The following is a 25472-nucleotide window of genomic DNA, read 5'->3' on the forward strand; positions in this document are numbered from 1 at the left end:
CACCTTAATTTTTTCCTTCACTTTTCAATGCCAGTACATGCCAGAAAAAAGTCTCTTCGTGTGAGGCTTGTAAACCCTGTTAGAGAGGACATGTGAGTGTGAACAGATCAGCAACAGCAGATTCAGACTCAGTGTACAGATGTATGTCAAAATATTATGTTGGCAAGAAAATGTTTTAGCTCACACGATTTTGCCTTATGTGCTGACCAGGGGGTTGGGAGTGGAGCTTTTTGAAGTCTGGACTTGCTTTTCAAAGGTCTGGAAGTTACACTGGTTATGTCAAATATTCAGTTATTTTAAATCTTCTAAAATGCTTCTTCAAGAAGCTATCAAACCGCCTAAGATATTTGAAAGAAAATATTGCTACAAGTAGAAGCAGGTGGATTATAAGTCAGGAAACCTTGAAGAAATCTTGCTGAATCACAGGGTGATCTTGGATTCAGCAAATTAGTGTTCTGTGATAGATAAACCAGATTAAACAGTAATTACTCGTTTCATGAAACTACACATGACAGCTAGCTGCCTGCATTTACACAAGCTGTAAACCTCTTTTGATAGCTTTTGGTTTTTGTTGGTGATACATTGTGACAGCTTTAGAACCTAGCACCTGCTTGTTTCCAAAACTGTAGCCAATATGATGAGAGTCAACAGGCATGTCTTGATACTGCAACAAAGTTGTAAAACTGGAGAGGGGCACGGAGGGGTGTCAGGCAAGGAGAGTCAATGGAGTTTTTCGTGCCTCTTAGAACAGTTCTTTAACAGTTTTATAAGTCAAACAATGCAACAGAGGGCACCCACTGACATCTTTCAGCATTTTAATCCTGTTCCTTCTCCACTTGCCCCTCGGGTAACTTATCTCCCAAACAATAAAGGATGAGAAGGGGATGTTGTAAAAATGCACAGACTTACATAGGTGGACAGCGAACACAGAAACTCTTACCAACAGGAAAAGAAGGAATAAGGAGGATGTATACAATGCTCTTTTTCAGGGGAGGAATGGAGAAGTCCTGGTGCAGAACAGAAAACCAGGCTCTGAGGGGATACAGGGAATGGAGGATACTGTTTTGAAGGAGGACAGAACATCAGGGGCATCATTAGGACTGCATGTCATCAATCATGGGAAGAGGATAGGGAACAGACATCACAGGAAGAGACAGGGAGCAAAGCAGAGACAAAAAGTTTTGGGGCAAGAAAAAGGGGCTCAGCCAGAGCAAGAAGTCTGTCAGGGCAAATAGGAAGCTACGGCATAGAAAAGAGAGATAACTGGAACTACTGAGAGAACAATGTCAGCTTTTGCAGGGAGTCCTGGAAATAGAGATAGGAGGCCATGCAAGTGTAACAGCAAGAAGAAAAAGAAAAGCACTTGTTGTGCCAGGAGCTCAGCCTAAGAGCACACAACCTCCCCCTCTCACCAAGAAGCTACGCTGTGTTGGCATCAAGTGCTTATGTTAACTAAAGAGTGCAAACACTGGAATGCATATTACAGCTGCCTTTCTTTTTCCCTCCCTAAGGTACCATAACTTCTTGGGTGGTGATTTTTATACTGCCAATAAATAGTGCTTTGAATCCTCTTCTCTACACTTTGACTACACGACCTTTCAAAGAAATGATTCACCAGGTTTGGTACAACTACAGGCAAAGAAGATCCAAGAGAGCTAAAGGCAGCCAGAAACCATATGGTCCATCATTCATTTGGGTAGAGATGTGGCCAATGCATGAAATCCCACCAAAGGTCACGAAGCCTGTGCTTTGTACAGACTCTTCGGATGCTTCAGTGACTACACAGTCAACCAGACTAAATTCATACACGTAATTCCATTTTGAACCCTCACGGTGACATCGGCACTGTTAGCTTCACATCTGTGGGCTTACTGCTTTACAGCCACGAGGAAAATGAGGGAGGTGTGACATCAGGGCTCACGTGAACCACTGCAGGAAGAAGAGGGAGCCAGCCATGTGTCTGTTTGCAGGTAGAACTGGCATTTTACCATCTCACGGTAGTACCTGACATTTTGACAATTTATCCTAGATCCGAATGAGAAATCAGTTGTTTGGGGCTTTTTTCTTCCAGAAGCCAAGTGTGTGAAAAAAAAAAAAAAAAAAAAAAAATTTATTGTCATTTGAAACATCTCACCCTGAAAGCAGATTGTTTCAAAATCATCTGTGTATGGAGAAGTGTGTGTGTGTGTGTGTGTGTTTATTTTCTTTTTCTTTTTTAAATTTCCCATTTCAACAGCTGATTTTTATTAAAATAGTTAGTTGGTTTCCTCATTAAGAAATGTATTTCCTCCTCAAAGTTTCTGACTGGCTCTATTTAGGCTGCATCATCTTAAAAAGCTTTAAGGAGCAATAGCTGTAAGAAAAACATTTAAATTTCATAATTAGGTCAGTTAACTATATTTCTCAAAGACAAACAAGTGAAAATTGTATTCCTTTTATAAATTTACTATTTGACTCAAGTAAAAGCAATAGTGAAATTGTAATGATAGTTCTAATACAGCTGCCAGGTTGGACAAGGCCTTGATGAGCCTGGTCTACTGGGAGGGGTCCCTGCCCATGGCAGGGAGAGGCTGGGACTAGTTAATCTTTAAGATTCTAGTTCAGGCAGAATCAGAACTGTGGTGAAGAAAAAAATAAAAAAGGAGTGGTTTGGGGATTTTTTTTTTCCCAACTGAGTGTCCCCCAGCTTTAACTGGTAGAAGTTTCCCCCTTTAGAAGAGTATCTTACTCTGGAAAGACTGGACTGAGTATCCCATCATCTTGCTGCTGCTCTTTTCCTCACTTTTCTTAACGGGCTACCAGAGGTATCTCGCCACAGCTTGTACACTTCAACAAGTTCCAGCCTTAAGATGTCTCTCTGTGTAGCAGGGAGACAGTCAAACAGAAAATTATCAGTCTTAATAGGTGTCATGACATCTACATTTTAATCACTTTGGACATCTGACTGGATGCTTTAAAGTAATTTGAAAACCACAGCCATTCAGCACTTTTTGAAGCATTATTTTACTTCCCAGAATTACAAGGGTAAAAAACAGCTATCCCATCTGAAACAATCCCCTAGAGGCAGTTCCTTCACACATTCTTACTGAAGATAATCTTTTCTATTATGAATTATTACAACTTCCCTTCTTCTTTCAGTACCGTATTCAGTCTGATGGCCTAGAAGCCCAAAAAGGTAAAAAAATGCTTTCTTTTGCATTGATTTGAAACTATTTAAAATTAAGTTAAAAGATACTTCCAATGTTTGCACTTAACTTAACAGTATAAGAAGTAGAATTTTGAAAAAGTGTGACTCACACTTCAACTGTTTACAGAACTTTGGATTATCTTGAAACTGAAGATTGTTTAGCATCTTGTTTCCACTACTGTATGTTCTACTGAAATAAAATATTATCTGCTGAACAAAATGACTTCTTTTCCAAGCTGTTTAGCAACATTTTGGGTTATGGGGGTTAAAAACAGCTGAGCAAAATCCTGCCAAGTGGATTGCCTTTAACCAGAGCAATTAGAACTCATTTCAATAGAACTTCCTTACTCTGAGGGGCCAAGCCCTCTCAAGGACTGTGACTGCCTTTGATGAGATATGCAAGGATCCCTGACCTTGCCATTACTTGTTTTTCACTGAATTTCATTACAGTTATATTCAACATCACCTTTGTTTCCTTTAGTAACACAATAATAGTCAATACTTCAGAATTTTTGCAACATCTTTATTGTTTTGATAAGCAAACTACAGTTGGTCTTTCTAAAAGTCCTACTAGTAAAAATAAGGCCGACTAATAAGTCACAGCAGAGTCATCTTCTCCTGCAGCCTGCCATTGCATTTCAGCATTACCATTTTTCACAGTGCCTGACAAAGGTACAGGAGTGTCAGTACAGCTATTTATTGCAGATCAGCAATCTTTCAGACCAAGAGGTTCTGTTAACAGTAAGCTCTAGACTATAAGACTAGTCATTGCATAAGGCAAAAATAAAAAACAGGACCAAATACTGAAAAAGCTCTGAAGTGCTTCCCCAGTGAGAGGAGAATACACGTCACAGATTCTTTTCTAACTAATGGAAGTTTTTACTTATAGTTCAAAATAATCCATCCTATCAGTGAACAATGCTGTTAAACTTCTACCCTGCAGAGATATATGGTCCATCATAAGGCACTTTATTACAACAAAAAGTAAAATTGTTTGCAGTAATAAAACATCTTGCGAAAAATCTGCAGCTTTACAGACATACGTTACAATACTGCTAAAAATAGTAAGGTTTGGGATATAGGATTTTTCTTAAAGCTCATAAATAAGCCACAACTTGACACATTATCCCATACTCAACGTGAAGAAAAAGTGTGCATAACAAAAAACTGAAGTTAGTTCAAATTTCTCTGGAGTTGGCAGGGTTTCTGCTGGTAACAGCTCTTAAAAAGGAGGGCTGACAATTCTTCACCATAGGACGCCACTTTCCTAGCAGTAATGAGTTCTGAACGTAGCACACATATTAACTTTGTATCTATCACGTTCGCACAGAAGAAAGAGTGTGAGGTCGCTTGAGCTTCAACGAACAACCTGAAAGTCAAAACTGGTCCCCTAAACAAAGTTTTTTTATTCGGAAGACTTACATAAAACATCCATACGAGAGCCCCCAAGTATTTGTGAAAGAACTCTGGGGGAAAACAAGACTCCACATGAGCTCCCTAAAAGAGGAGGTCGAAAAGAGCCCCGCCGCCGTCCGACACGGGCGGCTCGGCGGGCAGGGCCAGCGTCAGCCGCTGGGCTTCAGGGACTCGTAGCCCTCCCTCAGCAGGTCCCGCCACGTCCTGAGGAACCGGGCGTTCTCCGAGCACTTGATGGCCAGCTCCTCCACCTGGGCCGACACGGCCGACGTCGCCTCCAGGATCTTCGCCAGCGAGAAGGCGGCCTGGAGGGACAGCAGAGGGGTTGGGGGTCGCCGGTGCCCGGCCCCGTCCCTGAGGGGGTCCCGGAGCCCGCCCGAGGGCAGCGCGCCGCACTCACGTCGCCGATCTGCATCTCCACCTCCTCCAGCAGCTCCCGTATGTTTCCGCCGGGCAGCTCCGGCGGCCCCGACCCCTCGCCCCCGCCGCGGACCCTCCGGGCCTCGGCGCCGGGTGACCCCTCGGGCACCGCCGCCGGCGGCAGCGGCCCCGCCTCGGCCATGTCCCGCTCGGCTCTCCCGCGCCGGGCGCGCCTCCCGCCCGAGCGCCGCCCACAGCACTCCCAGTGCCGCTCCCGCCGCCCGGAGAGCCGGCGGGTTGGCAGCGGCCGCAGTCACCGCCCCCAGGGGGCTCTGGGAGCTGTAGTCCTGCCGCCGGGGCGGGGCGGGGCGGGACGCGCGGCCGGGTGCGCAGGCGCGGCGGGGCCGAGGCCGGCGGGGTGTGCGCAGGGCGGTCGCGGGAAGCGGAGGGTGTCCGGGGGCCGCTGCGATGCTGCTCTATCGCTGCCCGGCCGCCCGCCGAGGTAACGCGCCGGGCCGGCTGGAGGGCCTGGGGCCGGGAGCTGGGCTGGGCTGGGCTGGGCTGGGCTGGGCTGGGGCGGCCGTTCGGCGGGGCGGGTGGGGCCGGCGGGGCCGGCGGCTGGCGCGGCGCCGAGGCAGAGCAAAGGTCGCGGCTGGGTCGCGCCGGTGTCCGGGCGGACGTGGGGCCGGAGCGGGGCCGGCGGGCTGGGACCCCGTGGCTCCCTCTGCCCGGGGCCTCTGTCTGCCCGAAGGAGGGAGGACAGGGCTGTGCGTGAGCGCTGCCCGCACCCGAGCTCTGTGATGTTGACGTGGTTTATCCACCTGCAGCGGGATGCGTAAAGGGATGGGCGGGGTTTTTAAGCGACCCTAGGTGTCACCTGCTTTAAAGGGTAAAATAAAGCAGTGGAACGAGGGCACTTCCTTGGGAAGTAGTTGCGGAGACAGCATCCCGACAGCTGTTGCTCAAGGGCTGCCGCAGAGCAAAGTTTCTCCTTGGGGATCGCCTGGCTCCTCCAGGCGTTTCCCATCGCTTTCCGAGTCCGTGAGCTCTCGACAGCGTGGTGGCACGGGCTCGGTGCGCTCACTGGGGAAGGCTCTGACCGTCCAGTGTTTGCACCCACCTCTGTTATTACCAGACGTGTTCAGAGCAGAGTTTCACTTCTTTTACATGTGTGAAGTGATTGATTTTTAAAAATATGCTGGGTGATTCTTACTACCATCACTTACGGTCAAATAAAAAAATCCTGAAAGTTAAATTAAAGTTTCATGAAATATACGTATGGGTGTAGTTGTTATCAGCCTTATGGAGTACTTGTTCTCAGGTGCTGCCTGGTTGCAGGTAAAGGATAACTAAGAATCATGAGGTGGTGTGATAATAGCTTTTAAGTTATATTGGTTAGGTACAGATTTCCTGTTAAGGAACCAACATGGATAATGCTTGCTAGCTTGGATATAGAGACCTGTACCCTGACTGTCACCGGGCAGGGTTATGACACAGGATGCTTGTGCTGGCCTTGCCAATTACCATTCTCAAGTGAACATTTGTCATAGCATGCTGGTGATTTTACTTATGTAGTTTTGTAGAAATACTCCATGTTAAATATGATATTATTCTTTTTCATCCCTGAAAATAGAGAATTCTTTAAGAAAGGAAAATTATTAGTCAAGGCACTTTGGTTCACAGACCTTTTAACTATAACTAGTTTTCATACTAACCATACTAGGTTAGTTTAATACAAATCACACACAGTTATTATTTGTTTCTAAAAGAGGAAAATGATGGCACATAATAGCCCTCTGAAAAGAGTCCTGGTTTGATAATTTGAAACTTTGTTTTTGGTCCATTTGCTTACTAAGAAATTCTAATTTGTTCTCGCAACAATTACTGTATCTGCAGCAAAGGTAAAGGTTACTTGTATCTACTTTATCTTTGGCTAAGCATACTTGAGTTTAAGTCTGTGCTTTTATTGTAGACTGTGGCATGTACTTCAGATGAACTGTCTTGTATTAGTAGCCCAAGCTGTGTGCCTCAACATGTGTTGAGATGTCAGAAGAGCTAAACTTGCATGTCCTGTTTCTACAATTTGGTCACGTTTAATGCAGTCTGAAATAAACCTTTTGAAGTTCAAAATTAAATAATTAAATTGGAACTTAAAATGTGTTTCACATGTATAGACACATGTTATCCTGTGTCAGCTGTGTGGCCTGTGTACTGCATGAAGAATGCTTAAAGGGGAAGCTTCTTCCCCCCCCCCCCCCCCCATAAAAAACTACACAGCATCCTCCTAACTTGAAAATTTAAAAATCCGTGTTTATGGTTCCTCATGTTTACATCACCTGGTAGCCTTTGGGAGGGGGAAGCTGTCATACTTGTTGTGCCACTTGTGTCTCTGAAATTTTGAAAAATCTGGAAAACTACTGATTTGACAAAATTGCTTCTTGTTTTTGCAGCACGTCAGTGCTTTCGTGCTCTAAAGTTGATAAAGAAAGATTGCCTTCTATCACTGCATGTCTCACGATGTGCCTCTACTGCCTCTGTGCCTCGCATAACTACGCATTACACAATTCATCCTCGGGACAAAGACAAACGATGGGAAGGTAAAAACATTGCATTCTTTAAAAGCTGCTTTATTATTATTATTGCTGAGTTTTAAAGACAGTAAAATGTGTTGCTGTTTTTTTCTCTTTATGGAAATTCTCTATGATTAAATACAGTACTGATATTTCAAATGAAATTTTTGGTTGTTATCTCATGATGAGTGTCTTCAGTGCTATACAGTAGCATCAAAAGAAACTTCATGCTTGTTTTTAGAAAGAAAATATACAAGCAGCTTTTGGTTTAGTGATTGTCACAACAAGATTTAGTTCTGTTCAGTATGTATCTGCTTGGTTTTTCAGTTGTTCTTACAGTGAGGGTTTAGGTTTAGTGAGAGAGGGGTTGGAAGAAATTGGAGATTGGATTATGTCATTATCTTTTTTTTTTTTTATTGAAGGGGTAAACATGGAAAGATTTGCAGAGGAAGCTGATGTTGTCATTGTGGGAGCAGGCCCTGCAGGCCTCTCTGCAGCCATTCGACTCAAACAGTTGGCTGCTGAGCACAGCAAAGAAGTGCGTGTTTGTCTGGTGGAAAAGGCTTCTCAGATTGGTGCACATACATTGTCTGGTGCTTGTCTCGAGCCAAGGTCCTTAGAAGAACTCTTTCCAGACTGGAAGGAGCGAGGGGTATGTATAAGCATGTAAATACTGAAGTTAATTACTAATTACTTGTAATGAACTTCATCTCTGACTCATTCTGGTATGAGTTAGTACCTGGTACCATTAGTAATTAGTACCATTTTAAAATACATCGATGGAACAAAACAAAAGCAGGTACCTTCTTTTTAGTCTGTTTCCTCTAGTTCAACAGCGCTAAAGGTTTTCTGTCTACTGCTGTCTAATGTGGCCTTTGCTCTTTCCTGTAGTAGTCCTACTTCATATACACAACATGTCTGGTGCAGCCTGGGGTGCCCTGCACTTGCTGCCTTTGTGCAGAATCCAGCTCCTGTGCACAAGTAGGAAGATGTTTGGTTCTTACCAATGACAGGCTTGCTGCTTCTGTACAGTAGCTCTTCATGCAAATGGCACTGAGTACACTGACTTTTGTGCAGACACTGTGGTGTAACGAAGGCCTAAGATGATTTTAGGAGGGACGACAGCAGGAAATGAGCTGCCATCTCTCCCAGAACAGCCATCTGACTTGCAGCCAGCTGCCTGCTATCACCTGAGAGCTGCGAGAAGTCAACCTCTTTGGTTTGCCTTACTGTGATAAATGTGCAAGTTGAGCTGCCTTCTTTAGAAAGGTGTAGAATATTGATGTAGTACAAGCCTATGTACAATAGATGTTATTTGCAAAGCCATATTTTATATTTTTAACCTCAGTAGTTGTGTTGATTCTTGCCTGATGACTGCCTCATAAAGTACTTTATCTTCTCTTTTGTGATACCTTCCTATAGAAGTGCTATACTAAACCTGCACTTGACTGCCAGTTTGATTGTTTGATTTTGTTGTTACTGTTGGATAGGCTAAGAAAACATAACTCTCTACTTCTCCTATTTTATTTTTGTAGGCTCCACTTAATACTCCTGTAACTGAAGACAAGTTTGGAATTTTAACAGAGAAATCTAGAATTCCAGTGCCAATGCTTCCCGGTAAAGTTTGGTGAGGGAGAAGAGAGTCACCTTCCTCTGTGTCTTTTTCAACTTCTCCATGAATCAAAACAAGTTTGATTCAGTGTAGTGCAGCAAGTGTATGTAGAATGTAATAGGTTACAGTGATACACTCTGTGTTGGTGATGGCTGTGATAACAGATGACACTACCTTGAAGATAGCAGCTGTAGATGTGACATCTGCTGTGTACAGCCTCAGTTATTTTGCTTAGTGTCCGATGTTTTATATGTGTGTGTGTCTTTTTTTGCCTAGGACTTCCGATGGTTAATCATGGAAATTACATAGTACGTCTGGGCCACTTTGTGAGTTGGCTAGGTGAACAAGCAGAAGCTTTGGGTGTTGAGATATATCCAGGCTATGCAGCAGCTGAGGTACTAATGACATCAGTGTGTGTATATGAAAAGTGGCTTTGGAACCCCTCTCAGTGCAGTCATGACCATTTGTACATGTGCAACTTTCCTTTTAACAGATATGTATTGTGAAAACTGTGTTTCTGTGTCTAAATTCCCTGGCTCAGATCTAGTGGAGCATGCAGTATGTGAATGAATGTGTAACCTTCATGTTTGACCATTAAAGCCATGGTGCTTAAAAGTTCTGCTTTAGAACTTTTAATGAATAGATTCAAAGTACAGATCATTACAATGGTTTTTGTTTGTTTGTTTAAATATTTCCAAAGGTACTTTTTCATGAAGATGGTAGCGTGAAAGGGATAGCAACTAATGATGTAGGCATTCAGAAGGATGGAGCACCTAAAGTAAGTATCTATTCTTACCCATAACTAGGGGTCTAATTATGGAAATTGTGATACATCTGCTTCTACTGCCATCAGTAGTCTTGCACCATGAGAAAAGTTGTAGAATTCAGTACCTGTCTTCCCTCTCTGTATTTAACTGGATCAATTACCTGTGAAAGTTCTGGTCTCAGACGTTGTAATATTCTTCTGAGGTTAGTAGAAAAAACATTTTCAGAGAAGTTACCTCAAAGGAGATATTGTAAGGGTGTTTGGCATATGTCAAATCAGGAAACAAAGGAAAGAATTCCAGGAACTCCTGGAAAAAAGGCCTAAAGGTGAAATAGAAGGCCTTAGTCCAGCTGGTAACTAGCTGGTAACTAAGAGAGTATGCTTCTGGCTGGTTTGGTTTTCTTGATATTTACAGCTGCAGTTGCACTTGCTGAGAGTGTCTACCTTGTTGGGGCAAGGTACATACTGGGTTGTTATACGTTTATGCTGGTGTTGGTCATGTTTCTGCATCTAGAAGGTGACTTGACTACCTGCCCTAAGTGTAAGACTTGGATTTTTGGGTTTTTTTCTGGAATCCAGAACCTGCCCTAAGTGTGCTGTTTCCCTGTATAATATGTTGGGAGAATGTAGCACCTCAGAGTTACTTGGAACAACTTTCACGCAGGGTTATTTGACTACATAAATTAGGAGTGCGAGATTTTTCTTAACATTTACTTTCTTTTATGAAGTTTCTTTCTGGTTTCCTATAGTTTCAGAGGTATTCACTTTCACATAGAGTGTGGGCTGTTTTTCCCCATTTAAGGCAGGGAGTGAGAAGAAAAGACTCGTTCTTGTTTTGAGAGAACATAGCCAGTGGAGGAGTAATTTATTTTTCCAGTGTAATATTGCGTATCTGCTGTAGGGGACAGACACGCTCTTGTTTTCCAGTGCATGTTTTGTCCAGAAGGTGGCACAAGTAACGTGTGCAGCTTCTGCAGCAGTGAAGCTTTGTGGGGGTTTGTTTTAAGATGGGAAGCAACGATTTTAGCTGTATTTTTTAACGTCCTCAAAACATAGTTTGGGGTTTTTTTCCCCATTTATTCTGGAAGAAAGTGTCTCTCAGCTTCTTTAATGTACATAATGAGTGTGCTGCTACTGCAGCTTTTTTTACTGCACTGCCACTCAGTTCAAGTGTTCTAGCTGTCAGTTGGTTAGCTGGTACTGCCTCCAGTGCACAAAGGCTCAGGTAAATAGATGTAGTTTGTATAACCTCCAAGGCAAGAATATCTTCAATGTGTTTATACAGAGCCTAATCAAATAAACAGTGGTTAATGAATAGATTTTCACCTTGCAGTCAGCACCAACCAAACAAAAATGACAGTGGTGAAAATACATTGTAGAAAGTTGCACATTGATTCTTGTGTAGATACTGGAGAAGGTTGTTAACTATGAAATACGACTCTGTCACATTACTGAAATGTTTCAAATTCACTAATTTCTAATATTTACATGTGGAGTTGTAGTTAATTTGTTTTATATAAATCTACTTCAAAGTGGACACTAGATATTTTTAATCTTTAGATCAGGAGGTAACTCTTTTTTTAGTATTTTGTAAAATTGATTTATGTTCACGTTGACAATCAGAAGTTCAAAGAGTATAAAAATTTGGCAAAATCTCATGACTCCTGTTCAAATGTAATTCTCAGCTAGAGGGAACATTTTCATTTGCTAGGTTTCTTCAGAGGTTTCCAGCCAGTAAGTTACAAACAGATTGCACCTGAGAGACAATTGAAAACCAAAGCAGTAAACTTCTTTTGGACCTGTGCTGGCTTACCTTGAGACAGTTTAATTGGGTACTGCTGGAGGTCTTCATCCAAAACTGTTTTCCTTGTCTTTTTCAACATTGAACTTTCTGACTGAAATCGAGCTTTTTTCTATATAAAAAATTTGCAAACATAATCTATATTCTTGTCCAGTGTGCTCATAGATGCAGGTGATGTACTCATACAGCAGTATGCCAGCTTCCCTTATCTGGTTCTCAATCTCATTGTTGGAATTTTTAATGAGCATTTTTTTATAATTATATTTTATTTAGTTTAATTTTACTGTATGTTTTAACATGCAAAGTTGGAGTAATGTCATAGTATCTTTATTCTGAAGCAGTGGGTCGTTTTGGGAGCAGGGCTGATGCAGGTTTTTTGGATATGGTAATTCTGTTCAGTCTATGTCATGTGTTGGGGCACACACAATGTTTTATTGTAACGTGGCTTCATGAGCAAAGATTAAAGTGTGAGGTTACAGGTGAAGATTCTTTGTCTGTCAGAGTTCCTTTGCACCATGTGAATGAGCAGATCTGATAAAAGCATCCTCTGATCTGGAAAAGATTCTCTTTTTTCAGTGACGAATAGCAATTCACTGTAGTGCTGCTTTACTGCAATTCCCTTCCAAGACTTGCCAGGGGTGCGTCATGGTTAGGTGGAAAGGACAGCTGAACTTGAACCATAATTTGCAATGGTTTGTAGGTTTTGAGCTGTGTTACCAAGTAGTGTAAAATCTCTTTATTACTCTCCATTTTCTTGCTGTCAGTTTGGTGTGGCACAGACCTAACTGCTGATGAAATGCTGTCCTTTTGCAGGCTACCTTTGAAAGAGGCTTGGAACTCCATGCTAAAGTCACAGTCTTTGCTGAAGGTTGTCATGGACATCTAGCCAAACAGCTGTACAAAAAATACAACCTAAGGGAGAACTGTCAACCCCAGAGCTATGGCATTGGATTGAAAGAGGTATCACTTGCATAATTTTAACAATTAAGGAAAATACCATAAGACTTTAAGGTAGCTCCTGTTTGCTTTCTAGCTAATTTGTGTAAGACATGAGAATTAAAGAATTTGGGTTACACTTTCAGACTTCAGAATCTTTGCTGTTCTGAAGCTGATCAGAGCTGATGCTTGCTGAATGTTGTGACTGTTCCGATTCAGCTGCTGCTTCTCTTGTATCTGTTACAACTAGAGGTACCTGTGAATCCGCTCTGTTAACATTTTCAAATTAGTTTCATTTGTGAAATCTGTTTTCAATACTTGTACGAAATGAGAGAGGGATTTGTGCTGCCTAATTTTGGGGGGGTTTAGTACATGAGGAGGGAAGAAAAGGCTTTCTGTATATTAATGAAAGAGAGGGAAGAGAGCTGTTCCAGATTATGAGTCGTGGTCTCTGAAACACCTTCTGGATGAGCCTTTCTTTAAAAAAAACCTCCCATCATTGGGCATATAAAATTGGGATAGGAATGAGGTTTCCTTTTTAAAATATTCTATACTCAGGAAATATCACTCGTGAAAAGGAGCTGTATTATTTTAGAATATGTTCAGAGTTTTGACCATGACATGCTCTTTATTTATTACTTTAAGTATGTGCTTACAGCTACAAAATATTTGTTAAATGATGAGTTTACACTTCTGTAGAGAATAACTACTCTGTAAGTATACAGCAGAATCTTGGTTACAGTTTCTAATACTGAGGTTGTCAGTAAAGAAGGGTTTTCCTGTAGAGTTCCCTTGCTTCCAGATGAGACTGTGTCTTCTTTAGCAAATGGTGCAGTCCAGTAGGAGTGGATCTGAAGTGGAGCAGTTGGTGCTCATGAGCTGGTATCTGTACTATGCACTCCTCAGGTTTATTTTTATTTTGGACTAGCTGTGATCTAGTCCCATGGACTGAGTGCCCTTTCATGACTGGAATGCTTTAGATGGACTTTCAGGACCCAGTCTTTTAGTTTCATATTGAAGGAATCCAGTGCATGCCTTCCATGGCTGCTGTATGATGGGAATCAAAGCACAGTAAGTGGGTGGAATCAGAAGTCCCATTCAAAAATCTGTTCTTTAATCTGAACTGGAACTTTAATGTAGACGTACCCTCCATGCCTGAGCTGATCTTATGGTGCTCTAGTGCCCTTCTGTCATTAGACTGTGCCTGGCACGTATCTCCATGGTGAAAAGAAGTTTTGTGAAATGAGCAGGAAATAGACTCACTCCTGAAAACATGAAAATGCTTCTCTGAGTTCACCATGGGTCAATGGAGCACTGGAAATGTGTAGGAGACAGCAGAGACAGGACAATTTGTTTGACAGAAAATATTTACATCAACTCAGGCATATTGCTTTGTCCTGACCTTGAAAACTTACAAGATAATTCATAGAATTGTACAAAAAAAAAATACTCTTAAAGCAAAAAAGTCAACATAAGCATTGCATTCTGTAGCAGAAGTATCTGTCAAAGTCACTAATATTAGGAATCTTGTGGTTGAATGAAAATTTTGGGTGTAGTACTGCAGTCTCAGTCACATTTTCTGATACACAACATTTAAAGAAAGAGAGATATTGTGAAAATCTTCAGTGGTAATCTAAAAAAACTGTACTTAACAGCTGGCATATTGCTGTACGAAGTTTTGCATTGCTCATAGGAGTAAATAAAATTTCTCCTATATGTAATTGTGTGTTTGTCTTTGATTATATTATTGAAAGGCCATTACTTTGCAATCTGAAGTAATTTTTTGGTCATCTTCATTTCAGTTATGGACTATTGATGAAAAGAAATGGAAACCAGGAAGAGTGGAACATACTGTAGGCTGGCCTTTAGACAGACATACATATGGAGGATCCTTTCTTTATCACTTAAATGAGCCTGAACCTTTAGTTGCTCTTGGATTTGTGGTAAGTGAAGTTAGTTTTTTCATGCTTGCTTGTTGTTTGATCTTCATTTTTATGCAGTTTCTTTTCTCTGTTTTAATGAGAAAATGTAAATACAAGAATAGCAACAGACCAAATTTAGTCCTTTCTCAATCTTAAGTGTTCTTATGCCCGTAGTAGGGAAGGCTAATTTGTCATATTCATCTGTCTTTAATCCAGTGTCTTTTATTGAGACCAACTAGAAAACCTTCAAATAATTTCTTTGCAAACCAAGCAAATTTTGGTAAAGGCAAAACCAAATGACTAATCAAAACTGTGCTCAAAAAATTTTTGCAAGTTAGGAAATCTAAATCACATGCACTTTGTACAGTTCCATTTCCTAATTCATGTGTCAACCTTGTGTGTAACTCCATTTTTTGAGAGAGGCATATAAAGTGGAAGCACTGCTGTGCTACAAGCAATATCCCTTTAATTTCTGAGCTCTTCACTTTGTTTTTGGTATTCTCCACCCCAGCTGGCCTTGCCCTCTTTAGCAACTGCCTTTCTGAATTGGGCAGGCAGCTTCTTCCTGCTTATTGCCTCTTTATCAGAAGCAGTGAGATCACTAGAGATAGCGTGATGTCATTCTGGCAGCCAGTTGATGCAAGGAGCAAGAGTTGGAAATATTCTCTATCACCTACAGTTCAAAATGAAAAATTCACTATTTACCCTGTGCATGTGCTTGAACACAGATGTTGTAAGAGTCAAGAACACAAACTGGACTTTCAGCAGCATGGGACTGAGCTGACACTTCTGTCTCCCAGATTTCAGAAGGATTACAGTGTGTGTGAAAAACTCTATTTCTGTCTGTTCTGTAAGAAATATTGAAAAAAAACTTTTTAGCTTTTTTCAGACACGTGTACTTGTCCTGTACAGATTTCCAGTATTGGAATTAATAAGTACATGCAGTAGATATTCAAATTCTGTTTGGTTTCAGAAGGGCAGAGAGCTCTAATTCTCACAGAGAATGGGAGGTAATCAGTAATGTTCATAATCTCTCCAGAGAGGAAAAAATCAACTTCTCTGTCAACATGCAATCACCTTTTTGTCTCTGAACTTTATGCCTATTTCAGTCTGAGATGATTCTTGCAGTAGGGTTATTTTACCCTTAGTTTAAAACTTGTTCATTAATTTTATCCTGTCAGCAAAGTAGATGTAAGCACTGCTCTAAAAGCAGTGAGCTGCCACAGAAATCAAAGTCTTGATTGCTGCTGACTCATGATATATATTATTATTTATCTCCAGTAAAGCTTACAGGAACCAGAAATAATTCCTTTCTCAAAAGAGAAAAATTCAGCAACAGAATTCTTTTTAAGAATTTATCTTAAAGATGGGAAATACAGAGTATATATTTGGGCAAATCCTCAAATGCATAAGAATTCTGGGCATCCAGCCCACTGGCAATCTTTTTTCTCCCATTTTGTGCTTTCATCATTGCTTCCCTGTGCTTTATTACAATGGCTCACCTAATTGGAAATTATAATTGACTACTAAACAATTTGAAGAACTGTTTAAAGTATGTGAGCACAAGGATATAACGATCAAAAAATAATTGTTTACGTTTTCCTTCAGCTTTTCTAGGGCAGAGGTTGAAATACAAATTTAAAACAAGTTTTCATGCTTAATGCCACCCATTAAACCATGCTTAATTTAATCCATTTTATTCCAAAGACAGCTAGAAGGTGGTTACAATGCAATTAAATATTTTCCATGTTTCAGGTGGGGACAAGAACAGACTTGTAGCAGCAAATATTCAGATTTGCTTCTGCTGTACCATTAATAGAATGTATTTTTGCTAGTAGTTTAAGTAGAAAGATCCTGAGGTTGCTTTAGTATAAAATTGATTTAAAGACTTGATGCAGTAATGTGCAATTGTTTTATTTTCAAATTTCTGTTGAAATTGCGTACCTTATTTTTATTAATGTGCACTTTTTCTTTTTTTAAGGTTGGTTTAGATTATCAAAATCCCTATTTGAATCCATTTAGGGAATTTCAGAGGTGGAAGCACCATCCTAGTGTACAGCCTACTTTGGAGGGTGGAACAAGGATTGCCTACGGTGCCAGAGCATTAAATGAAGGTGGTATCCAGGTAATTTTTTTCACAAAGTTTTTAACTTTGAGTTCTCTATAGCCACGTATTTAGTGCTGTAGATTTGGATTGTGTGCTATACCAAATGTTCTGCTGGACAGAAGAACTTTCTTGTCTTGCTGAGTACTGGCTGCTGAGATTTGCTTGACGTAGGCTCTGTCATACTGAAAATCTGACATATTCACTTTACTTTCTAAATGAAATACTGAATTATAGAAATGTTTAGATTGGAAAAGACCATTTACATCATTGATTCCAATCACTGGTCCACCACTGCCAAGTCTGCCACTAAACCACATCCCTAAGTGCCACATCTGTAGGTCTTATCTGGGCATGGCGACTCAACCACTTCCCTGGGCAGCTTGTGCAAGTGCCTGACAACCTTTCCTGTGAAGATATTTTTCCTAATATCCAATCTAAACCTCCTCTGGCACAACTTGAGGCCCTTTCCTGTCTTCCTGTCACATGTTACTTGGGAGAAGAGACTGACCCTCACCTCAGTACAGCCTCCTTTCAGGCAGTTGTAGAGAGTGGTAAGGGCTCCCCTGAGCCTCCTTTTCTCCAGGCTAAACACCCTCAGCTCCCTCAGCTGCTCTTCATAAGACCCGAGCTTTGTGAACTCCATTGCCCTTCTCTGGACACACTCCAGCACTTTCATGTCTTGTGAGGGGCCCAAAACTGGACAAAGGATTCAAGATACAGCATCACCAGTGCCAGCTACAGGGAAATAATCACTGCCCTGGTCCTGCTGGCCACATTATTTCTGATCTAAGCTAGGATGCCATTGGCCTTCTTGGCCACCTGGCACATGCTGGCTCATGTTCAGCTGGCAGGACTCCCATGTCCTTTTTTGCTAGGCAGTTTTCCAGTCACTCTGCCCCAAGCCTAAGGCGCTGCATGGGGCTGTCGTAACCCAAGGACAGGACAGAGCACTTTCCCCTCACTGGATGTCAGTATAATTGGCCTTGGTCCATAGATCCATCCTGTCCAGATCACTCTGCAGCAGATTAACACTCCCACCCAGCTCAGTGTTGCCTGTAGACTGACTGGGTGCACTCAATCCCCTTGTCGAGGTTATTGATAAAGATATTAAACAGGGCTGGCCGCAGTACCAAGCCCTGGGGAACCCCCCCAGTGACTGGCTGCCAGCTGGATGGAGCTCCATTCACCAACACTGAGCTCAGACATCCTGACAGTTTTTACCCAGCAAAGAGTGTTTGTCCAAGCCATGAGCAGCCAGTGAAGTGGAATTTATATTGCAGTCAAGTATGTTCAGCAGCAAAGCCCACAGACAATCTTTTGTTTTGCCTGGAATCTTGGGGAAGACAGGGTAGTACCACTGATCTGTTCCTGTGGGGTCTTCCAAATTACTTGTTTATCCTAGTAAAAGGAACTCCTTTTCAGTGTTTGAGCCTTAAGTCAGTGATGGTGCTGAATTTGTAATGTAGTTTGGCAGGTAAATCTTTACCTCTTCACATACAAATACTTTGAGTCTCTTTCATGCACAACTTTGAATTTCTGCTTTCTTGGGAGGTGGAATACTTTGTTCATTTTGTTGACTTAAGTAGTGTAAAAGGTAAAATTTTGAATAAGTATTCATCAAGACTTAAAGTCAGTTGAAAGGGCTGGAAAAGCTTGCCAAAAAAAGGGTCTGGAGTTTGTATTTAACAGTTTTAAAGTACTTTCAACCTGTTAGCTTCTCATCTTGAAACACAGGTCATGGCAGTGTGTTCTCTGTACTCCCAGATCTATTTTCTAGATGCTCCTTTCAGTTCGGACCTTAAAACTAGCCTGAGTGTTTGTGATCTGCAGCCTGTATGTGGGGCGATTCCACTCTGCCCTCTGACTACTTTGCCTTTCCTTTTTCAACCTCTTCTTCTTAGTATAAATGTGGCTTCACACAGTTTCTGCAATACAAGTGGAATTTCTTCAGCAGCATCACTCTTGTCACAGTCGTGTGGAGTTAGGCTTTGACCTCAGTGTGCATTGCTGGGAGTGAGTCATGTGGGTTCAGGAAGCAACTTCTTGATTACACCCATGCTGCACATTTAATCAATCGGAGCGTTGATTTTGTCCACTCTGCAGTGGAAATATGTCATATCATGCTGTAACATAGCTGTGTTACTGGCTTATTTCAAAAACCATTGCCATTCCATTATTAACACAGATAAGTTGCAAAATACCAAGATGTTTTAATCTAGACTTTTATGCAAGAGGGGCTTCTTTTTCCACCCTGTGCACTGGTTTCTCTATCACAGATAGTCATTGAATTTCTGGCTTTGGTGGAGTAGCCAAAGTGTGACTTTAGTTGCATCCTCCTTACACTCAAAATGTATGGCTGAAAGAACACAGTATTTTTTAAAGTCACTTACAGACATTGTGCTAAGTTACACAGTCAGTAGAACTAGAGCTCTTGCACATCTCTGCCTCATCTTTGGACATCTTTGCTGGATTTAAACCAACATGTCCCTTACTTTGCATTGTTCCTAATATAAAAGCATGCTTTGTTTTGTTGGTTTTTGGTGGTTTTTTCACATTTCGTGTAGATAGATTTGTTTAGTTGATCATGAAGTCACTCTTTTAAAATACTGTTTTTAATACATGGCTTCAGTGAAAAAAAGCTTTATTGATGATTCACTTAGGAAGAGTTTTAAGATTAGCTCTTCTTTTGCATGTGTTGCTTTGATTAATAACTGTAGCAGTCTGACTCATTTGTATCACTGTAGTCCAGGAATATTTTCTTATGTAAGTCATTCTGTAGCTCCAGTTTTTGATTTTGGTAACAGTATTGCATCAAATAGGTGTAGAGAATTACCATCAACCTCAGCTTTTTTGTGAGTTATAGATAACCTTATGGCCATGATCTTCAGTCTTTAACACAGAGTGAAGGCGGAAGAAGAGTACACGTGGTTTTTAGGGTATGTGGAAGGCAGGATCAGAATTTAGTAGCTTAATCTCTGTAGCTACTATTTCTTAATCTTACTAAAATTGCAAAATGAAGCACTTAAATTCCCATGCACCCTCTATTTCGTCTCCATTTTATCAAAAACCTTTGAAAGGTTTAAGGATTTTGTGGAAAAAATAAAAGGTGTTGCAGTTGTTGAACAGTGTATGCTATGAATACCAGGGGGAAAAACCTTTATATTGATGACCCATTTAAGTGTCAAATATTAGACTCACTTAACAGATTTTAAGCCCCGAGCTGAGTAAGGGGAGGAAGAACATGAGGTTTCCCATCTGCTGGCAGGAAAGACTCTGCAGGGAGCAGGTGTCTCCCCTTCTCCAAAGCAGCCTTGTTATGTGTCTGTATCTCAGGGGCAGGGACGGCTTGTGCCATACTGGCATGATGTGTTTCTTCAACTAACTGTGAAAATAGGCACCAAGTGCCATAGTACTAGTAATGAGAATTACTGCCAAAGCTGCAGGATGTGCAACCTTTTGTGTTACATGACTAATCTTTAATCTCATTTATTCTTTAGCAGTATGTTGGTCACTATTTGCATATTATGTGAAACAGTGGTTGCAGAAGAAAAGTACTTGATCACCATCTTTCTATGCAATTCAAAGAGCCAGTCAAGAAATCTTTCTATGCTTATGTCAGTGCTGCACCATTGCATCCTAATAGATCTAACAGAGCGGCTGTTTTCTGTGAAAAGAGAGAACATCCTATATACTTAATCCCTTTGAAATAGTGTTATGTAGCTGAACTTAAGACTTCTGGTCCCAGAAAAGTAAGTTGTAGTTGTGTTTTCAGCCTGAATTACCTTTCCTATGAACCAAATCACTACATCCCTGATTAAACAAATTGCACAGAACACAGAAGAAATGCTATGTAATACTTTTTTTTAGTGATTGCTATATGACTATTCAAAAGTAAGCAGTCCTTGGTGACTAGTAAAGAGCTAACACCTGAACAAGCAGAAGAAACAAAACTTTTGGTTTGGGTTATCTTAAAGTACAAGGGATATATTTTTCATGAAGTAAAGCTACTTGTTTAGGGTAAAGCTATTTAGGCAACTGCAAAATGAATTCTTTCAGACAGTTTTAATAAAAGCAGGATGCTAGTTTAAGAAGTGCTGCTCATTACTAAAGACTTTGGAGGAACGGTATGTTCAAAACTTGCCTACAGCAATTTTAGAGTTAGGCTTTGATCAGAGCTTTCTGCTCAAAGTTCTGCAGTCAGTCTGCATTTTGAAGCTGTTCCCTGTCTAAAATCTGCATCACCTTGGTAGCTGAGGTATTCCTTAGTTAATATAGGTGTATAACATAGAATATTAATATTATTGGCCTGATATTTGCAAATCGTCTGGCTGTGTTAGGTTTGTGAGTGGACCATATTCTATGACATTATGCTTACAGAACGGGAGTAAGATGGTGATTTTGCACCAAAATATATTTGTTGGCTGCTGAGCAACTTCTAAAATAAGGGGGAGGGGGACAGGCATGATGGCATTGTGCAGTTTCACAGAAAAAAAATTGTGGAAAAAAACACTGTGAGATGAGATGAGTACAACTTACTGTGTGGAGAGCAGGGAATTGGGGAGTTGGGTTTTTATTTTAAAGAATTCACTTGAGGCTGAAGGAGGAAAACCGTATCGGTGGGTGACACTGCTGAAGTTTTGTTGCAGATAAAGCAGCTGGAGAGAGGATGTAAGGAAAGTGTTGCCACTTTCATACTCAGCACAAGTACCATGTCTGTATTCCTGTATGCATACTACACTAAAATTCCTTGACTAAGCGGAGTCACTGGTGCATGTTTAGAGAGCACACATGCAAGTCTGAAAATGGAAAGGACACTCAAGCCTTATGCCAGTTTAATTTCGAGAATGTTATTTTCATTTTAAAAAACAAGAACACCAAACCCCCTTTCTTTCTGTTTTCTCTTCAGTCAATACCCAAACTCACCTTCCCAGGTGGATTATTAATTGGTTGCAGTCCTGGACTCATGAATGTTCCCAAGATCAAAGGAACACATACTGCAATGAAAAGTGGCATGTTGGCTTCAGAAGCCATTTTTAGTCAATTAATCAACGAAAACCTCCAATCAAAGACAATAGGTAAGATCACTGTACTTTGAGTTGTAATTACCTTGTGTTCAATTAGAACCACCACCAGCTAACAGCAGTAATTAATCTGGCTGAAAGAATTAGTTGGAAATGTGAATAAATAATGAAATGGGTGTGCTTAAAATTTATTTTATTATTTATTTTATATATTTTATTTATTTACTATTGATAATGTCAAATGATTTAAGAACGAAATTGCTCACTTATTCACAAGTATTGATCCTGCTGCTAGAACCTCTAATGACCATCTTAAAAGTAAGATTATTACTGTATAAGTAAACCAGAATACTTTTGTTCCCACAATCATGTTAAAAAGTAGTGCTTTATGATTCAGAAAGTGTTACTGAAAGCCTGCCGAAACAGGAAAAAAGAAAGGAATAGATTAAATGTCAGCAAAACAGGGTGAGATTTTTCAGATTTGCTCTTACTGTTGTTAGGATACTGTTTTCATTCAGTCCATTTTTTCTGTCCTTTAATCTTTTAGTCGTCTCAGTTTGAGACTACGTGTATTTTATTTTATATGTAATACAAGCACATTGAACTAACCACCTGCTCCTGACCACCTTGTAGTGATTTGTTTAAGCCTTAGTTGTCCCATTAAATCTGTTAATAAAGTCTGGAGAGAGAGAGAGAATTAGAATTCCAGTCACTCTGGAGATAGACACTATAGCCAGGTGCCACATGATGATCGTTTTAGGAATCTCCTCTCTGTACTGGTGGATTCAGGCCTAATGAGCTCCCATTCAGCTGAAATGTGCCATCCACAGAAGGTGTGCTGAACAATTAAAACTTCAGCTAGACATGCTAAAACGCTTAGAATCCATCTGAAGCTATAAACAGTGTTGGTGGGGTAGTGTGCCACTCTTGTTTGATTATGGACAGGTTTTATATGTTTTTCTTCCAGTCTTGTCAAGACTGGACTATTACAGCCACTTTCCTCTTTGCAGAGATAATGGGCTTTATGAGAAATACAGACTGAAGCATGCTTTTGATATATAGAAAAGGCTTAAAACTGATTATTTAGAGCATTTATTCCCATATAGTAGTAATGGAGAATGATGAAGGAAAAGCTCTCAAACAATTTTCATTTGAAGAAACTTTTTTTTTGAGATAATTACTTGACTTTAACTACACTGCAGTAGATGTGTCAAGTGTAAAATACCTAGTATTTGCAAAGAATACAATCAAAGAGTTTAAATCAGAAGTTTGCAGTCAAATAAATCTCATGAATGTGCTCATGAAATAAATAAATCTCATGAAAGGGAGAAATGATCTAGCACTGGCACCATCCATTGAGCCATAGCCATAGTAACTGAAATGGGACTGTGGTTGCAAAACTTGTATGGAAAAAGCTTTTGAACTTGACATTAGAACTGCAAATCTGGCTTTGGATCACAGGCAGACTGTCCTGGTCAGCACTCAGATTCTATGAGCAAGTAGCTGTTTTCCCACTGAGGTGCCAATGCAGCCACCTGTCTAATATTTTGCTGAGGTTTGAGGCAATTTAATGCTGCTTGTGGCTCATTCAATAGAGGCTACCAACAAAACAGGTCTCTTGATTCAAGAGGCTGAAACATGTATATTCCTAGCTTACAGTTCTGAAATTCTTATTTTGCTGACTTCATTGCTAGCAGTTGCTTTTATTCAGCATCTGCTTTTTATTTCAAGGATAGTCTTGATGTTACTATAGGTACCTAACAAGTAATGAATGTACTGCCTTAGGACTTGATGTGCAAGAATATGAAGAGAACCTGAAAAAGTCCTGGGTCTGGAAAGAGCTGTATGCAGTGAGAAACATCCGACCATCCTGCCATAGTGTACTTGGTGTGTATGGAGGGATGATATATACAGGTATATTTTATTGGCTACTGAGAGGAATGGAACCATGGACATTAAAACATCCAGGTAATTTCTTTATCTCCTGAAGATGATTCTAAATTTATAGGTCAGTCTTTTCCGGTCTTAGTTTCAGCTGGTGCACATCTGGTCCAGTGGTGAGGTGTTAAAGTGTGCAAAGGAAATTGATAAAGCATTGAAGCAGACTTTGTCGTATTAGCTACCATACAATGTAAATGAAGACATTAAAACAGTGCTTAGTACAACTTAGTATAGTCTTTTGTCTTGTGAAAAAGGCTACCTTTTATGAAGCACTTCATTCTGATGACAAGGGAAGTTAAAACAGCTTAGTTAAATTGTTCTTGAGTTACTGCAAATTACAATAATTCTATACTGAAATTTATTAAAAATATATTTAGGACCAGATTTTGCTCAGCTCAAGCCGGCCAAAGACTGCACACCTATTGAATACCCAAAGCCTGATGGAAAAATCAGTTTTGATCTCCTGTCATCTGTGGCTTTAAGTGGTACAAACCATGAACATGACCAGCCTGCTCATTTAACTCTCAAAGATGACAGCGTCCCTGTGAGCAAGAATCTGGCCGTATTCGATGGACCAGAGCAAAGATTTTGTCCAGCAGGTAGGTAACAAAAATGTGTGTGTCAGCTCCTTCTGCAAGATGAAAGACTAAGTACTTCAGGAGGAGGCCACCTGGCCTACTACTTACTTCAAGCATTCTATCCTAATTTTCCTCCTAGAAGGGGGTTCAGTTGCAGGTCTTAAAATATGCCAGCAGTACTTTTGTGATGAAATAACTATTACACATGGAAGAAGGGAATTAAAACACATTAGTAATATTTCCCTCATTACAGTTGCTGGTAAGTAGAGTATGCATGCAGGGGGAAGCTGTTCAGCAAAGTGATAGCTCCCTTCTTGTCTTTGCAGGGGTCTATGAGTATGTTCCTCTGGAAACGGGAGAAGGATCAAGGCTGCAGATAAATGCTCAGAACTGTGTCCACTGCAAAACATGTGATATTAAAGACCCAAGTCAGAACATTAACTGGGTAGTACCTGAAGGTGGAGGAGGACCAGCTTATAATGGAATGTAAACTGACAGGAGATCTATTCAGTGACTTCTTATCACCAACAATTATGTTGGAGTATTTTATGCTGCAGCGTAATTAACATACAGCACTGACTTGATTGTTAAGGGTTTGAGACTAATGTGCCATTCTGAATTTTACCTATGACTGTTGCATTAAACAGAAAGTTGGTGCCTTCTGGTTAAACCCTAGCCTTATTTGAATAGGACTTCTTTACAGGAGCTGTATGGCAGGCAGAAGTTCTTCTCAGGACTGACAAAGGAGCCTTGGATCTTGGATTTACTGCTGAAGTTCAGTGGTAAAAAGAGCAATATCCAGAACTGTGCGTATGGTGGAGTAACTTAGTACCCACCTTAAAAAAATGTATTTTCTCTCTCTAGCTGGAGTGATTTACTATATGTAATCCTACCTGGCAGTCAGGGAAATAAATCAGTTTAGAAAATTTTCACTGCTTTTAAGTGTTACATTTTACATCAAATTTACAGTTGTTTTTTTTTCCTGATGATAATAGGAAATACCTACTGTAAAGTGGGTTTAAAAAAAAATAATACCTGCATCTTCATTCTATGTCTACCAGCATTTTTATTCCTCCCAAGAAATCAGGCTGCTCTAATAGAAACAATGAAGATGCCTAAATTGTCTTCATGTGAAACCAAGCTGCTTAGGAAGCACTATTAAGCTGTGAAAACAACCACCATGGCTTTACACATTAGAAAAATACTTTAGTTGCACAAGACAAGTTACTACAGCTTAAAAAAAAAAAGAAAATCA

At 40.6% G+C, this 25472-nt stretch overlaps 3 protein-coding genes across 5 annotated transcripts in view; 2 read left to right on the forward strand and 1 right to left on the reverse strand.

Moving 5' to 3' along the window:
- RXFP1 (relaxin family peptide receptor 1) overlaps positions 1-3500 on the forward strand; it is a 64750-nt gene extending 61250 nt beyond the window's left edge. The window contains exon 18 of one of the 3 annotated variants that reach the window (XM_032110093.1): positions 1512-3487. In XM_032110093.1, coding sequence (XP_031965984.1) covers positions 1512-1813 — 302 coding nt within the window. In that variant the 3' untranslated portion in view covers positions 1814-3487. Of the gene's footprint in view, positions 1-1511 lie in introns of all 3 variants that reach the window. The other 2 variants (XM_032110092.1, XM_032110091.1) reach the window with 2 other exon arrangements.
- A 189-nt stretch (positions 3501-3689) lies between these two features.
- C5H4orf46 (chromosome 5 C4orf46 homolog) lies at positions 3690-5265 on the reverse strand. The gene is made up of 2 exons (XM_032108549.1): positions 5004-5265; positions 3690-4908 (listed from the first exon to the last, which is right to left on the reverse strand). Exons 1-2 carry the CDS (start codon positions 5163-5165, stop codon positions 4753-4755), a joined length of 318 nt encoding a protein of 105 aa, XP_031964440.1. The 5' UTR covers positions 5166-5265; the 3' UTR covers positions 3690-4752.
- Positions 5266-5352: 87 nt separating this feature from the next.
- Positions 5353-25263, forward strand: ETFDH (electron transfer flavoprotein dehydrogenase). The gene is made up of 13 exons (XM_032108550.1): positions 5353-5465; positions 7414-7560; positions 7956-8185; positions 9069-9150; positions 9422-9540; positions 9846-9923; positions 12526-12672; positions 14451-14591; positions 16552-16695; positions 21584-21752; positions 23484-23666; positions 24017-24238; positions 24544-25263. Exons 1-13 carry the CDS (start codon positions 5432-5434, stop codon positions 24705-24707), a joined length of 1860 nt encoding a protein of 619 aa, XP_031964441.1. The 5' UTR covers positions 5353-5431; the 3' UTR covers positions 24708-25263.
- Positions 25264-25472: the final 209 nt, after the last annotated feature.

This window comes from Corvus moneduloides, chromosome 5 (genome assembly GCF_009650955.1).
Source record: "Corvus moneduloides isolate bCorMon1 chromosome 5, bCorMon1.pri, whole genome shotgun sequence".
NCBI lineage: Eukaryota > Metazoa > Chordata > Aves > Passeriformes > Corvidae > Corvus > Corvus moneduloides.